The sequence below is a fragment of the Calidris pugnax genome, unplaced genomic scaffold, assembly GCF_001431845.1.
Source record: "Calidris pugnax isolate Ruff unplaced genomic scaffold, ASM143184v1 scaffold81, whole genome shotgun sequence".
Classification (NCBI taxonomy): Eukaryota; Metazoa; Chordata; class Aves; order Charadriiformes; family Scolopacidae; genus Calidris; species Calidris pugnax.
The window spans coordinates 1,913,389-1,929,068 of record NW_015090880.1 but is presented as its reverse complement, the minus strand read 5'-3'; the positions used below and the strand labels follow the sequence as shown (position 1 = coordinate 1,929,068).

The following is a 15,680-nucleotide window of genomic DNA, read 5'->3' as shown; positions in this document are numbered from 1 at the left end:
ATTTTATGAGAGTGTAACTATTTCCCAAATATCTTCCCAGCAGGCTACATAGCCTGGTGAGACTGAGGCTAAGGCAAGAGGAGAACTTGAGCTACTTGATGGCAATGACTCTCAGGTGGAAACTGCTCAGAATTAGCACCCACTGATGTGGTGTCTCTAGGCTCTAACAGAGCAGTTTGGGTTTGCTGTGACTTCTGAGTCCTGTCCTTTCACCACTGAGAGATTGCATGTTTTTTACGTGGTGGGAGATACCTCAAATTATGTAGGGGCAGAGCTGTGTTCAAGTGATGCATTTTGAATCATGGCACTATTATTAATTGGCAGGAGAGAACAGTGCTGGTAAGTGTTGGTGCTTTATCTATACCTGATAATACTGGCCTTTCCTGGCACGCACATCTGGCTTACATCTAGTTAAACACCTTTTGTCTCAATATAATTTGCAATCAAATAGAGGAGACCAGGTGAGGGAATGCAAGTAGTAATCCCTGGGTTATGAACATTTATTATTGGCAGTAAATAGAAGTAATTTACTCATTGCTTTCCGAGGGTGTAGTTCCGTGAGGTATCTCTGGATATCTGTGCAACAGCAGTTGAATAATCGTAGAGAGGGGAGAGAAAGTAAGATTTTTTTTTTTTTTTTTGGGAGAGACTTGGTTACAGACATAATGTGACAAGCACAGGAGGTTGCTGTCTCTAAAATCACCCCACTCTCACTTTATTTTATGATATAGAGGTCAATGTGGCTTGACAGAATAATTATATGTATTTATCCAAGGCTGCCAGAAAATTGAAGGATGACACTCCTTTCCAGGAAGAGAGTGTGCACTATCCTAGAATGGTAATTTTAGCCTTCACGAAGGCAGCACTACAAGCTACTAATGAATTGTCTGATTTTATCCACAGGAAGGTCACAGCAAGTCCCAAAAGCCTGAAAGTACTAGCAGCTACAACTACCGTGTAGTAAAAGAGGTAAAATTTTGCTTCTTGATGGTTCAATGGAAGTGTAAATGAGTAAGGCAGCTCCAGAGAGCTCCACTCAGAGGGAGACACCCAGGAAAGTCTGAGTCACTCTTCCATTGTGGAAACTATTTGCTGAGTAATAACATATCCCAACTTGAATGAGAAGCCAGGAATATAATAAGCACGACATGTGTGTTCTTCCCTTAAGAATGGATTAGTGAGAAACGTGACATTTTGCTCCTGTTTCAATGGCAACACAATATTTTTGTTGTTAAAGGCTACGGAGGAAGTCAGGGAGCAGAGAAGCTATTTCATTTGCCCTGTCCTGAGTTCTGTGCACTCAAACCCACCGGGCTGTTGAAATTTAATTTAAAAAATACCAGGCAGAGAGACAGAGAGCCTGCGTTGGCGCTGGTGGGGCAGTAGCTGATGGGCTTTCCCTGGCACCATGCTGCAGAGCCTGAATTCCATGGGACCAGTGCCTGTCAGGGATGCAGTGGGTGGTGTCCAGGCCAGTAAACCACCAGTTGTGGTGATAATGCTGTTGCCACGCTGCTTCCCTTGCCTGTGCCGAGTGGCACAAGGCTGTGGTGGCTGCTGTGTCCCCAGGGTGGTGGCTCAAGAGGACAGCAGACACCATCACTGCCTTCTGCCCCCATGTTTCCCGGTGGCTCTGGGTCCCAGCTCAATCCTTTTGCACCTTTACTGATGTTGCAGGAGCAGGCAGGCCTTAGCCTGGTCATAACCTCCTTGCCTAAAGACCACAAAACCTGATTTTGCTAGATTTTGTTGCCTGGAGCCACTCTGGTCCGTGCAGACACGTTGTTGCTGCTCTCTGGGAGCCACCTGGCATGTTCTGAAATAAACCCCCAGAATTTCAGCTCCTAAAGCAAATGTCTTCTGCAGATCCTGCTGCGGCTCAGCAAGCTGTGTGTCCAGGAGGGCGCCTCGGTCAGGAAAAGCCGAAAACAGCAGCAGCGACTTCTGAGGAACATGGGAGCTCACGCGGTGGTGCTGGAGCTGCTGCAGATCCCTTACGAAAAGGTTGGGTTTCTGTATGGCTGTCACCTTGCTTCGTGTCATGTTGATGGGCTTTTAATACCTCCTTTGAGTCTTCTTGAACCTTCCACCTTCATATTGATGGAGACCATTTATGGTCCATCGTGGTGGAGAACATTTTAAGTATTCTCACTTCAGAAATAATTGAGTCTTTGAATATATAGTGCTAAGCACTATTTGCTGAAGAAATATTTGTCCATTGTAGCTCAGAGTAAGACCAAGGCTCGACTCTCAGGTTGTCATGGGGGTTTGTGCTGCCTTGAAGTTAAGCTGTGCTGGTGGGAGCAAGACCCTGGTTATTGCTATGAGGCTGTGTGACAGCCACCCTGAGAGCACTAAGGGAAACGAGGGTACCTGGTCTCCCATGGGGTTTATCAGCAGCTCTGCCTGGTATTTCATGTCCCAAACTCCCCCTTAGAAACGGATAAACATTGACTACTCTCCAGGCGAGGACTGCTGGTCATAATTAGCTGTGTAATGTCAGCTTGAAGGCCCCTCTGGCTGGGCTGCTGTAGGGTTTGAGCTTGCACGGCGTGGTGTTGTGCTGATGAAGCACACCCTGAGCTCATGGTGGTGGCTGCACATGAGTCACGGGTGACAGGTTCTTATCATTGTATAGGTGAGGGAGCTTTTCACGTTTTCCTGTCACTCTGCTGTCTTCTGTCCCAGACTCTGAAGGTTTCTGAGAACCAGTCATTCTAGACAGCACCTTTGATTAATGTTGAGCTAAGTCTCATGCTGTCTTGCTTCATATTTTGCAAAAAAAAATCAGCAGCAAAACCACCCTCGCAACACCTCTTGTCACCTTTCTGTCCCGTGAAAATGAGAACCTAGTGGACAGGCAGCGTGGAAGGTGTTTCACCCTTGGAAATATATGAAACTCCTTAAAAACAAGAGCAGGCAGGGATTTTTCAAAGCTGCATTTCATACCATCAGTGGACTGGTAGATCCACACTGATGTCAGGGGAAAGGCACCAGTTCCTGAGCTGTACTTGGAAGCGTGCAAGTAGTGTGCGGATTCCAGTAAATATAAATTGGGCTGAACCGTTGCAATAACAACTTTCCATCCCTTCTTTGCCATGAACTACCTATCTGTCGCTGCTGAAATGCATTTCAGTGGAACGTGGCAGCTTTCCTGCGTAGCCCCAAGGTGATGATGTGTGGTTTGGCCAACGTGCTGCTATGTTCAGAAGTGTAAAAGTGACTAAAGCACGTTGCTGGCAGGCTTGGGCATGGAATATGCAATTCTAGAGAATAAACTACTGTAATTCCTATTATGGCCTTTATTTTTGATGATCTTTATAACTGCGAAGCGGGCCAAACTCATCCCTAATGTCTGTGAACTGGGTGGAGGTTTGTTTTTCTTTGGAGTGTGAGGGAGACGTGACGGTTCCCTTGCAGAGCTGGAGCTGTGGCTCATCCAGTCCTCACCTGAAAGTGAACCTGCAGATTCTTTTTTAACCCCATCTTTTGTCTTGTGCAATCACAGGCTGAAGACACGAGGATGCAGGAGATCATGAAGCTCGCACACGAGTTCTTACAGAACTTTTGTGCTGGGAACCAACAGAACCAGGCATTGCTGCACAAGCACATAAACCTCTTCCTTAACCCAGGGGTAAGAATAAACTCATGCCATGATTTATATATATTTTTTTTTAAGCAAGAAAAGATAGTCCTTGATGATCCCTCTGGGCCTGTTCTGATGCAAGATTGGTTGAAGGGGTCACATTTTGTTTCCGTTCCAAAGCCTCGGAAGTTGGAGAGATCTGTTTGTTTAGGAGTGTTTCAGTGTAGAAAGTTCAAGAGGCTGAAGTGGACTGAAAAATGGGCTTCGATACGAGCTGTTGTGGTGAAAGATTAGGTCCTTGGCAACGTCCTTTTCAGCCCTGCACCCTGCAGGAGTGTTGATTTTACCCTGACCTCCGCGTGGGTTCGGTGGTTTGTTTATTTCCTAATGTCTGTCTCCCTCTTTCATCCCTCCATTAGATTCTGGAAGCAGTGACGATGCAGCACATTTTCATGAACAACTTCCAGCTCTGCAGCGAGATTAATGAACGCGTTGTTCAACACTTTGTCCACTGTATAGAAACACACGGCAGAAATGTTCAGTACATAAAGTTCCTGCAGACGATTGTCAAGGCGGAAGGGAAATTCATTAAGAAATGCCAAGATATGGTAATGGCTGAGGTGAGAGCTGCAGAGATTTGCGAGGTCTGAACAGAAGTTTTCACATACCATTTGGTGAAAATGACAAATTGATCCTCTCGCTTCTGGGGCTGCCAAGAAGCTGACAGGCAGCTCTCACAATGCAAAAAGAGCATACAGCTACCAGAAAGCATAGGCTGCTTTGTGACCCAAAGCTTTTTGAGCTCTTCGCCTGTGGGTATAACGAGTGGCTGCTTATTAATCACAGAATGCTATGGGGCTGGAAGGGACCTCTGGAGGTCATCTCCTCCAACTCTCTGCCAAAGCAGGCCCACCCAGAGCAGGTCCCACAGGAACGTGTCCAGGCGGGTTTTGAATGTCTCCAGAGAAGGAGACTCTACCACCTCTCTGGGCAGCCTCTGCCAGGGCTCTGCCACCCTCACAGGAAAGAAGTTCCTCCTCAGGTTTAGATGGAACTTCTTATGTTCAAGTTTGTGCCCATTTCCTTTTGTCCTGTCCCTGGGCCCCACTGAAAAAAGACCAGCCCCGTCCTCTTGACACCCTCCCGTTAAGTATTTATAAGCATTGATCAGTTTCCTCCTTATTAATGACACTTAGATGTCACTTTCCAAGCTTCTCCACAGCAGGATATAGGTGAGCACATGACACAAGGGGGCCTTTCTGTACCAACACTGGCTACAAGAGAAATAGTTTCATTTTGAGATCACTAATGCAGAGGGCAAATCCTATTGTGATTGTATTTTGATGGGAATTTCTTATCTTCCCAAGACCTCCACATTCAGCTGTTGAAGTGCTGAAGGGGGGAAAGTCTGAGGGTCTTGAGAAGGTTAGGTGTGAAGGTGACTGGGAGATTGGGATATCAGGATAGAAGGAAGAGGTAAGAGAAGGGTGGATCAAGCCCTTTGAAGTTGGAAATTGGATGTGATCTGTTTGACAGCACTTTGCATGCCTGGCAGGATTTTTTTTATTGGCCTCTTCAGCAGGGGGAGCCCGAGGATCAGACTTGTCAAGCTCTGCCTTTTGTGTATCAATCTTAACTAGGTTGATCAAAGGTCTTCCATACTTTGTTGTTCAGTTAAAAAACTGGTTTTGTGAGCTTTGAGTTTGTGAGATGCTCAGCGATCGCCTTCCGCAGGGGTCAGCAGCTGCTGGGGAAGAAAAGGGGTTGCCGTGGGGGGGTTGCCTTTTGGGTTTTATCTGGCTTTTTGCCCCAAACCCTGTCGGGGGGACACCCTCAGATCCCTCCAGCAGGGCTCGAGTTACTCCTCTCTGTTTAGGAGGAAGAGGGAGAGGAGGGATCTAGGGGGGTCTGAACTACTCTGAAAATCCAGCCAGCAGGGTCTCAGATGTGGGGCTGATAGAAATCTTCGCGGTGAGACTTCACTGCCTCTTGCTAGCCTTGGAAACTGCTGGTGTTTGTTCAGAAGGGTGGAATGGCTGAGCCCCGTGGTCCTCCCATCCGGCGTGCCCCTGGGGCGTTCCTCTCACCCACACGGCGTGTCGGCAGTGAGCTGGATGCAGGAGTCAGCTGAGGAGATGGATGTGAAATGAAAAAGCACAATGGAAAGTCACAAGCTTCTTGGCAGAGCTTCTGTCTGAGCAGTCAGTGGGGCTGACTTTGAAGTTCTTCAGCAGTTCAGAAGTGCTAAATTCTTTAGGAGGAAAAATGTCACACTCGAGCCCCGTGTCCCACGAAGGGAGCACAAGAGGAATGCCCAGCTGACTTGGTGGGCTGCTCGCCTTTTAAGTGTCTAAAGAATAACTAATGGGGGTTTGCACCGTAACGGGTAGAGGAGGATGCTGTGGGGAGATGCCACGGGCTTTGATCTGCTGATGGAATCTGGTTTTCTTTCTCCATAGCTGGTGAACGCAGGAGAAGATGTCCTGGTGTTTTACAATGACAGAGCCTCCTTCCAGACTTTGGTGCAAATGATGAGATCGGAGCGGGATCGGATGGATGAGAACAGCCCCCTGATGTACCACATCCACTTAGTGGAGCTGCTGGCTGTCTGCACGGAAGGCAAAAACGTCTACACAGAAATAAAATGCAACTCCCTTCTTCCTCTGGATGACATTGTTAGGGTAGTAACCCACGAGGATTGCATACCCGAGGTGAGGGCTGTGTGGAGGCACTGGGTGGCCTAGAAGGATTTGACATGTGGGTGTGAGGAGGTTTGATGTTACTGAGCTTGGGAAAGGTGGTGGATGCAGGTGGACAATAAGCTGTGAGCTGCAAAACTGGATTCCTTCCCTGGTTCTGCTCTCAGCAACCCTGGTGAATCTGGATAGTTGTTAAATCGTATTATACTTGTTTCCTCGCCCTTAAAATGTGGATGTGATGCTGTACTTGCCTGTTTTATAGGGTTCTTGAGGCAGAGAGGTTTCTGCAGCGTGCTGCTAACCTTGAACAGATGGTTCTGCAGAACTGGAAATGATTATTGGGCTGACGTTTCGTCTGCAGTGATCCTGGTGTTTTTTATTGGCTGATGTCTTGCTATTCATGGCATTAAATTTCACCAGTGCTTAAATAAAAAGGAAGAAGTAGAATTACAAATTATTTATGTAGCAGTTTTTATGTGACATTATATTAATTCATAATACCATTCAGGTTTTTATTTTTAATGGTAATTTTTTGACTTTTAGGTCAAAATTGCCTACATCAACTTCTTGAATCACTGCTATGTGGACACAGAAGTAGAAATGAAAGAGATTTACACCAGTAATCATATGTGGAAGCTATTTGAGAACTTCCTGGTTGACATCTGTCGGGTAATGATCTCTGTATCTAGGAACTGAATTTAAAGAAGCTTAAATGAACCTGTTCAGAATAGAGCAGTAAGAATGAGACACACCAGTGCATCGAGGCAATAAGTACCCTCAGTGCTGCACTCCTTCAAATTTGCAAGTGCCTTCTTTTCCTTATGCCTGTGGATTTCATTAGTCATATTCCATGGAACACATTAATATTTTCCTTTTAAAAAAGGAAAAAAACCAAAACAAACCTCAGAAAAGCCCCACACCCAGCTCTTTTGTCTAATGCCTTTTTCTCTTCTGCCACCTGGCTTGCTTATTCTGGCCAGGATAGCGAGCTCCTTCCCGAGCAGTAGTCAACAGTTTTTGGCAGGTCAGGACAAATTTTTTCCAAGCTTGGCATTTGTTTGGCCATATGGCTCTTTGCCTGGGATTCCAAGTATTTCCCCGTACGAAAGCATTACACCTCAGTCCTCCCTACCCTACTACTTTCTTGCCTCTAAGGCACTCTGCTTTTTTTTCCTCCTCTCCCTCCTAAACATGCTGAATTCCAACGCGTTAAAACGGTGATGGTGCTGGGCTTCTGCTTTTCCCTCCTAAACATGCTGAATTCCAACGCGTTAAAACGGTGATGGTGCTGGGCTGCTTCTTTTGTGTGTGTGCTGGAAATGCAGAGGTCCCAGTGTCAGAAGTACCACTGTGGCAGGGGATTGCTGTGACTAGAACAGGGCAAAATCTAGAATTATTCCAGCCCGTAATGCTTATTAATGTGACCTGAGAAGGAATTGTCTTGCAGGCTTGTAACAACACCAGCGACAGGAAGCACGCTGACTCCATATTGGAGAAGTACGTTACGGAAATAGTGATGAGCATCGTCACCACTTTCTTCAGTTCCCCATTCTCTGACCAGAGCACCACTTTGCAGGTAGGAAAATGTAGAGAGGCAGCAAAGTGAAAACGTGCTGCAAATGCAATTGTGTTCATTCCACTTTGGTGCTTTTAAGCAGTTAAAAAGAAACACGCGTGTCTGTAATGGGGGAGCAGATATGTATTCTTGGGATGTTTCTTTTGCTGTAAAGTGGAAAGATTTATAGCTCAGAGTACAGATGTCTTTTCTAGAGAGGCTGAAGCATCATTACTTCATTAGTAGATTCCACTCCATACTTTCATCGAGATCACACAGGTCCTCTGGAGAGAGTTTCTATGTGTCATCATCATGACCCATGTTCTGTGTGAGAAAAATCACACTGCAAGTAGGGAAAGGAAGGATTTTCTTTGGTTTATATTGCAGTTGCATCTGAGGGCCCTGGTTGTCCTCTTGGTGGCCTTAGATCAGAGCACACTTGGGTAAGATGATGTGGGCAGGTACAGGAGAACAAATGAGATTTTTCTCAGTGGTAGTTTGGCATCTCGGCTGTCAAAGCAGTAGCATGGCAGCAAGTTCTCCAGAGTGCCGTGAAACGGAAGATAAAGCTTTGGTAGCAGGCTTGCCAGACAGGAAGACTCTAATTTTCTTTAAAAACAAAACATTTCCAAAAGCTCTAGTGTGTTTCATTAAGCTGAGTAATTTCTGTCTTGTTCAAAAGTTGGGGAAACGCGGAGGAGAAGCTTGAACATGTGCGGAGTGACAGGTTTCCACTGCAGAACAGCAGTGTCAGGACGTTGCCCTCATATTTGGATTGCAGCACAAAGATAACATCGTTCACATATTCATAAATAACTCCTGGGGAGGAGTGTGGGTGGAGTGGTCAGGTGCCTGGCAGGTCTGTCAGAGGTTGGAGCGTGGTAGTTGTTGAAACTTGACGCGGTCTGAGCGTGCCAGAGGCGTTGTTCACGCTGCAAGCTCCGGGTTTGTCATTGAAGGCAACCAGCAGCAGGTTGGGAGGTGTCTGGTTCCCAAAAGTGACCAATTTGATGTCAGTCCCTCGTCAATGAATTTACGCTATCCTTTTGGGTCACAGTGTGCCACCTGGGTGACTGCAGGGCTCCGGGGAAGTGTATGTAAAACTGCTGAAGGTCAAGACTTCCTTCTGCTCAGGATAAGCCATGATGGTCCTGCTTTTCCCTCATCTTTTTTGTTGCCAGTCTTACCCCCTTGAGTCAGGACATGGATTTTACCCACATCGGGGTGACCAGTGGCCAACCTGATCTACCCAACTCTTCAGTGTTCTGCACAGCCCTGCTTCTCATGACCTAGACAGCCCTCCTTATTCAAACCAGGGGATGGTTTGAGAGGTGACTCTCTGCGCTCTCCCAGGCCATGCCCACAGTTTTTTTTAATTAGAGCATTTGAACCAAACCAGCTTCATTAGGGCTGAGCAGCTTCATTAGGGCTCCATCTTCACTCCCGCAAGTCTGAGCAGTCCAGCACTTGATTTGCTCCTCACGTGGCTTTGAAACCTCAGCCCTTGTTGCAGGATCAGCCTCCACACTGGTTTGTCAAAACTTCATCAAAAGACGATGAGAAATGGAGATCGTCAGCCTTGTCCCCTGGGGCTCTTCCCTTCTCTCTTCCCTGTCATGCTTTTAATTGTCATCTCTGAGTGTACAGCATTTGAATACACTTCATTACCAGCACATTTTAGTGATCTGTTAATTTTATTTGTCAGCAGCTTTTCTTTAGTTTCTCAATCTCTCCTTCTGTCTAGCAGGAGGAGTTAACTTACTTCACCTCTCTTTCACCTTCTCTGTTGGTAGTTCTGTCTTATCCTAGATTCATCTTTACTCATCTCTAAGTTACAATCTCCATTTCTCTCCCTTTTTCTGCCTGTCAAGACTCTTGCCTGGAGCCTGGGTCTCTCCCACGGAGGAGCACAGCCCGTTGGACCACCTGGCTGTGGACATCACTGCTCGGGGTGGAATTTTTTCCCTCCATCTGAGGGAAATAGCAGGGCAATCTGCAGCCACTGCTACCTGATGTAATGCCACTGCCTCCACAAGCAAGTGACTCTTGTCACTCTCTCCTGCGTTGCCTCTGGACTCAGTCACTCCCTGTCCTTTCTGCTGCACCTTGTCATCTTGGTTTTTCCCATGCGAGCCTCCTCTTGTCTCATGCTCCATCGTGTTCCGGCTTGTTCGACTTCAATTGTACCTCCTTTGAGTCAGGACTGGCCTTGCTTGTTCAAGGAACACCTTGTACGTCTGTCATGCAGTTCAAATAATATAAAATTAGGAGAACATAAATATGTCTTTTCAAAGAGCAGCTGTCCTGTTGGCTGCCCCAGGGTGCTACTGCCCAAGGCTTTCCTTCCCGAGTGTCGGTGGAGGCATGTGGAACACGGAGTAAATCTCTGATTTGATTTATTGACCTAGTTTAAGCAAACGAAACGTCTTTGAAGCTTTTTAAGACAGAAAAGTCTTTAAACATGAACTGAAAGGAATACGTGGGTGGCTTAAATCCAAAGGTGCAGGTATTTTCAATGCCCTTGGAGAATACTCCCATCTGCCGTGTTTTTGGTGTTTGGCTTGTTTCTAGAAAGGATAATAGGTATTTGCCTCTTAGTAATTTTTTTTCTTGAATTTTGATTGATTCACCTTTTGTACGTTTCATAATGGTGTTATTTGATGAATTGATCTAATAGATTTAATTTTCTAATGGATTTGGCTTTTTCATCTAACTCCACTTTTTTCTTACAAACAGGCGTTAATCTTGACCAGAATAAAAGAGGTATTTTTTTCACTGGTTCCTAAGTCTTGTGGGCTTTGCACTGTGGTGTAGTTGACTTAGCTGATAGAAACATGACATAGCTAGTGGGCACGGGGCATTCCCTCTCCATGTAGGTTTGTTTGAAATACTTAAAATACTCTTTCCTCTCTATTGGTAAAATAAATGAATTGTTCCACTAAGTACTTACTGTACGAAACCAAACGGGGAGTTTTGGTCAGTGTTGCAGGGACATGGCAAAGAAGGAAGGACAGAGCTCGTGTGTATGGTGCAGTCCCTCACCTGTCTATGGTGGAAGATCACCTGGTGCAATGCAGGGCTAAATCCCACACCTTCCTTGTGGCAGATCCGTAGCAGCTGTAGTGTTTACCACTAACTGCTGCCTGCCAAGGTAACAAACACACAGCTGGTTTCTTCAGTAAATTAGATACCAGCTAATAACGCTTGAAATGATGAGCTCTCAACTCTGGAGCTGCGCTGTCGTTCGGCCAAATAACGCTTGAAATGATGAGCTCTCAACTCTGCGCTGTCGTTCGGCCAAGAGCAAAGTCTCATGTACCTGTGGGCTACTGAGTCAGCTGCTGGTCGGCACTGAAAGGAGAATCTCTGTGTGCCAGGTTTGCTGATAACTCTGATTAAAGCAGATGAAGATGACTGCTTATTTCCTTTGCTTAGTCAGGCTTCAATTACTTGAGGCTTTGTGCTGTAGAAGCTGTCTATTTCAGATTTCCCTTCCAGCCTTCGTTCCCACCCTTTCCATTCAGCTGCTGATTGTGTGGTAGATAATGCTGTCTCCAACGTGAAGCTGCCTAACGAGTGGATGCAGACCAGTTAGAAGTGACTGGTGTGCAGAGAGTCCTGGCTGAAGCCAGGAACCGGTGTTACCTCCGGGTGATGCTGAGACATCTCCGTATGGAGTGATGACTCTGATTTTTCCTTTCAACTTGTGTTCTAGACCCGCCAGCCTGTGTTTGTCCAGCTGCTGCAAGGTGTCTTCAGAGTCTACCACTGCAACTGGTTAATGCCCAGCCAAAAGGCCTCCGTGGAAAGCTGCATTCGGGTCCTCTCAGATGTAGGTAAGAAACGGATGTCACCAGAACTCACCGCTGCAAAGAGGGTCATGCTGTATTTTCTGCTTTCACGTCATCCTTCCAAACAGAAACTGCAGTTTTTGTGGATAACTCAGAGCCAAGGCGTAGCACAAGACCAGAGTTCCCTTGATATATTGTCATGGTTGAGACATTAAGGGGCTGGAGCAGGGCAGACGGAGCTGGTGACGGGTCTGGAGACCAAGGAGAAGGGTCTGGAGAACTTCTGAGGAGCAGCTGAGGGAGATGGCGGTGTTCAGCCTGGAGAAAAGGAGTCTGAGGGGAGACCTTCTTGCTCTCTCCAACTCACTGAAAAGAGGGTGTAGCCAGGGGCGCTCGGTCTCTTCTCCCAAGGAACAGGCGATGGGACGAGAGGAAACAGCCCCAAGTTGCACCAGGAGAGGTTCAGACTGGATATTAGGAAAAATGTTTACACTGAAAGGGTTGTTAAGCCTTGGAATGGGCTGCCCAGGGGAGAGGTTGAGGCACCATCCCTGGAGGTATTTAGAAGACAGGTTGACATAATGCTTAGAGACATGGTTTAGTGATGGGTTTTATCAGGGTTAGGATGATGGTTGGACTAGATCATCTTAAAGTTCCCTTCCAACCCAGACAGTTCTGTGATTCTGTGGGTCTAAATTCTATTGGATAAGTGCACGTGTATGTTAGCACGAGATGGTGGGACTGTGTGTAAGGACACTTTCCTACCCAAGACTTTGAAGTCCGCTCCGAGGTGTGAAATCCTTTAAGCATAATGCTCCAGAAGGGTCTGACCCATCACAGAGGGACTGAGAATCGCGTTCTTTCAAGTTCACACAAAGGAGATTGTAGAAGGAATTGCAAGTTGAGCTTGTCCTGCTCTTGTGTTGGTTGTAATACGTGGGCTGAAGGAGTGGATTCTTACTAACGTGTGGTTGTTGCAGCCAAAAGCCGCGCCATCGCGATTCCGGTGGACTTGGACAGTCAGGTCAACAATCTCTTCCTGAAATCCCATAACATCGTGCAGAAGACTGCGATGAACTGGCGAATGACGGCGAGGAATGCTGCCCGCAGGGATTCGGTGCTCGCTGCCTCCAGGGACTATCGGAACATCATCGAGAGATTGCAGGTGACTGCGTGTGGCACCCCTTCTTCCCTCAATAAGCACTTCTGTGCATGCCTACACCACAGGAGGAATTTACTGAGTAGAAAGACATTTTGGGATGAATTAGCTAGTCAAAATGCCACATGGTAACCAAGTTAGCTGATCCCAAATGTAATAATACTGTATATAAATGTAAAGCATTGTACTAGACAGGTAATTAAATGTGCACAAGAACAGAAGTACTCATCCAAGGAGATACAGGTGTTTGAAGCTAGTGGTATTTGAAGTATTTTTGTTCCACTATTAGTAATATTTCTTTGATAAGGCAGGACTCTGTCATTATTGCAGTCTTCCAGGCTCCTCCAGTGCTTTGCTCCTTCTGCACCAAAACTCTCCATACAATGGAAGGTGCCAGGAAACCCTGCCTGGAAACCACTGCAGGGCCTGAAATAAATAGGTGTTTCGGTTCCTTGTGAACCACTTGCAGCCACAGTCATTCCCTGAAACAGAGCGTGTGCATTCCCACACTGCTTTTACTAAAAAGGGTCTTTAAGCATGATGCTTCGTGTTAGAAAGAGGGATTGCTGTGTTGCAGCTCTATTCTGTGTTCAGATGCGTAGACAGTTCAGTACAGCCTTCCTTACACCAAATGAAACTCATCTCCTTGAATGATGCCTTTAACCTTTGAAGATTCCTTCTCTGGCCAAAGGCTTTTTCTGGCGAACAGTTCTAAATAACTTCATGTAAACTTACATTACGTAATGTAAAAACACTGCCCAACGCCTTCACATTGAAATAGCTTCTCCCTCTCCATCCACTCCTGCCATTTTGATTTGATTAAACTTCCTCTCTGGCTTCAGAGGTATCTCAGTATTTTCTGCTTAAGTATAAGGATAGCTGTGGTTTCATTTTAAGGTAGCTACAGCTTTTGATGAAAAGGGGAAGAATTTTTTTTTGCCTATTTTTTTTGCATAATTTTAACAGTGGTACTTCTTTTTGTCAGCTCATGTAAGCATAAATAACGTGATCGTTATCACAGAGTTTCAGTGCAGCTCTGAATCTGCATTTTTAATTTCCTCTGTAAGAATAAGAGCACTGACAAAGATGGGGAGGGCAGGGGAGCTAAGTAATTGGGGGGACTTCTGGAAATCAGGGCTTCCCTTGTAAAGACAACTATTAAATAATAATAAAGTCTTACCTGACCAAACTCTGAGGTCTTCATCCAGTTTATCCAGGCAGGACAGATCCAACTCTCCTGTCCCTCTTTTGCAGTTTGTAAAAAAATTAATTTGCATTTATATGTATGTAATGTTTAAAATCTTGATGTTGTTATATCCTAGGACATAGTATCAGCTTTAGAGGATCGTCTACGTCCCCTTGTCCAGGCAGAATTATCAGTTCTGGTGGACGTGCTCCACAGGCCTGAGCTGCTCTTCCCCGAGAACACAGATGCGAGGAGGAAATGTGAAAGTGGAGGTTTCATTTGCAAGTAAGTTGTCCTGAAGTCTGGCTCATTGGAAGGGTTTCTGTTACGTTTTCCTTTTTCCCCAATTTTCCCCTGACCTGTGGAATGGTGCCCTCTTGCCCAGCTTTATGTAGAGCAGAGTTTTTCATGATGTGGTGGATGCAATTTGTCCTTGGCGGGGGTTGAAGCTCTTGGGGATGGGGAGAGGCCACTTGACGTGCTCTCTCAGCTAATGCTTAGCAATTGCTGGCTTTGCTGCAGGATGGAAGTGCCATAACCAGTAGTATAAACAAATAGGAAATTATGAGCTAATCCCTGTTGTTCCCTCCCTGCCTTCAACCCTGGTCTTGATCTTGCAGCACTTAGAGCTGGGGAAGAGTCAGTTGTTATCATGTGCATCACCCCATGCAGATGCCTCCCAGATTTGGAGGGAAGGAAGAAGAAAGATATACAAGGTTGTTTGGAGGGCAATTCAGGACAGAATCCAGCTGCTTGGATCATCTCCTGAAGGGGTCCATAGTCAGAGGGTTTTTACTGGCTGTTCTCCTGCCCTGGGGGTAGCAGTTTCCATCACAGCATCACCAAAGCCCCTGGAAGCTGGTTCAGTGTTGCTCTTGAGAGAATGTTCCCAAGCATGTTGTATAATGGTATGATAATAAAACTTGTTTGCAACTTAAACCAATTAAGAAAGATAGCCACGTGTATCTTACCCCACTTGTAAAAAATCAGTACTAAAAGGAGCTGTGATTGGTTCTTTTCAGGTTGATCAAGCACACTAAGCAGCTGCTAGAGGAGAACGAGGAGAAACTTTGTATTAAAGTATTACAGACGCTTAGGGAAATGATGACCAAAGACAGAGGCTACGGAGAAAAGGTAACGTAATTTACAGTTCATCATTCTCTGTTAAACGCTGTCTTTATTATTCAGTAAAGGAAAATAAAATTTTCACTTTTCAAACTGTGTTTTGTATGTGTAAGCACTTCTGTACTGGATCAGGAACAAAACATTTTTAGTCAACTAATAACTTCAAATACAATTTGGAAGGTAAGCTTGTTTCTGTTGCTCTTCTACTTCAGACTTGCAAGTTTGTCTAACTCCTGCGGTTGCTGGCACTGTAAAAATATCCAATGTCGTTACCTTTTTATGAAGGATATAACCCCTTTATTTGCTTTCTTGGGTCTAGGTGATCCTTCGTCAGGTCACACAGCTTTACAACAAGAGGATATTTTGTAGTTTAATTTTAATTTATGTACATCCGGGTTGTCATCTTGTTGTGATTTATAGATGGAAAGTGTACACCCACCCACGGTTTGGTTTTTTTCCTTTCCCTTTCCTACGTACAACTCCTTTGTCTGGTCGAGAAGAACATTTTTCTCTGTAGGTACAGAGTAATTCCCTATTTGCATCAGGAGAGTGTGCGTGCCCGTATGTCTAGACATTCCT

At 45.7% G+C, this 15,680-nt stretch overlaps 1 protein-coding gene across 1 annotated transcript in view; it reads left to right on the top strand.

Moving 5' to 3' along the window:
• ITPR1 (inositol 1,4,5-trisphosphate receptor, type 1) overlaps positions 1–15,680 on the top strand; it is a 191,774-nt gene that overhangs the window by 82,840 nt on the left and 93,254 nt on the right. Inside the window, exons 27-37 of the mRNA XM_014946800.1 lie at positions 904–969; positions 1,867–2,004; positions 3,509–3,634; positions 4,006–4,206; positions 6,046–6,297; positions 6,829–6,954; positions 7,733–7,861; positions 11,556–11,676; positions 12,612–12,796; positions 14,113–14,261; positions 14,999–15,110. Of these exons, the coding sequence (XP_014802286.1) occupies positions 904–969; positions 1,867–2,004; positions 3,509–3,634; positions 4,006–4,206; positions 6,046–6,297; positions 6,829–6,954; positions 7,733–7,861; positions 11,556–11,676; positions 12,612–12,796; positions 14,113–14,261; positions 14,999–15,110 (1,605 nt within the window). The remainder of the gene's footprint in view (positions 1–903; positions 970–1,866; positions 2,005–3,508; positions 3,635–4,005; positions 4,207–6,045; positions 6,298–6,828; positions 6,955–7,732; positions 7,862–11,555; positions 11,677–12,611; positions 12,797–14,112; positions 14,262–14,998; positions 15,111–15,680) is intronic.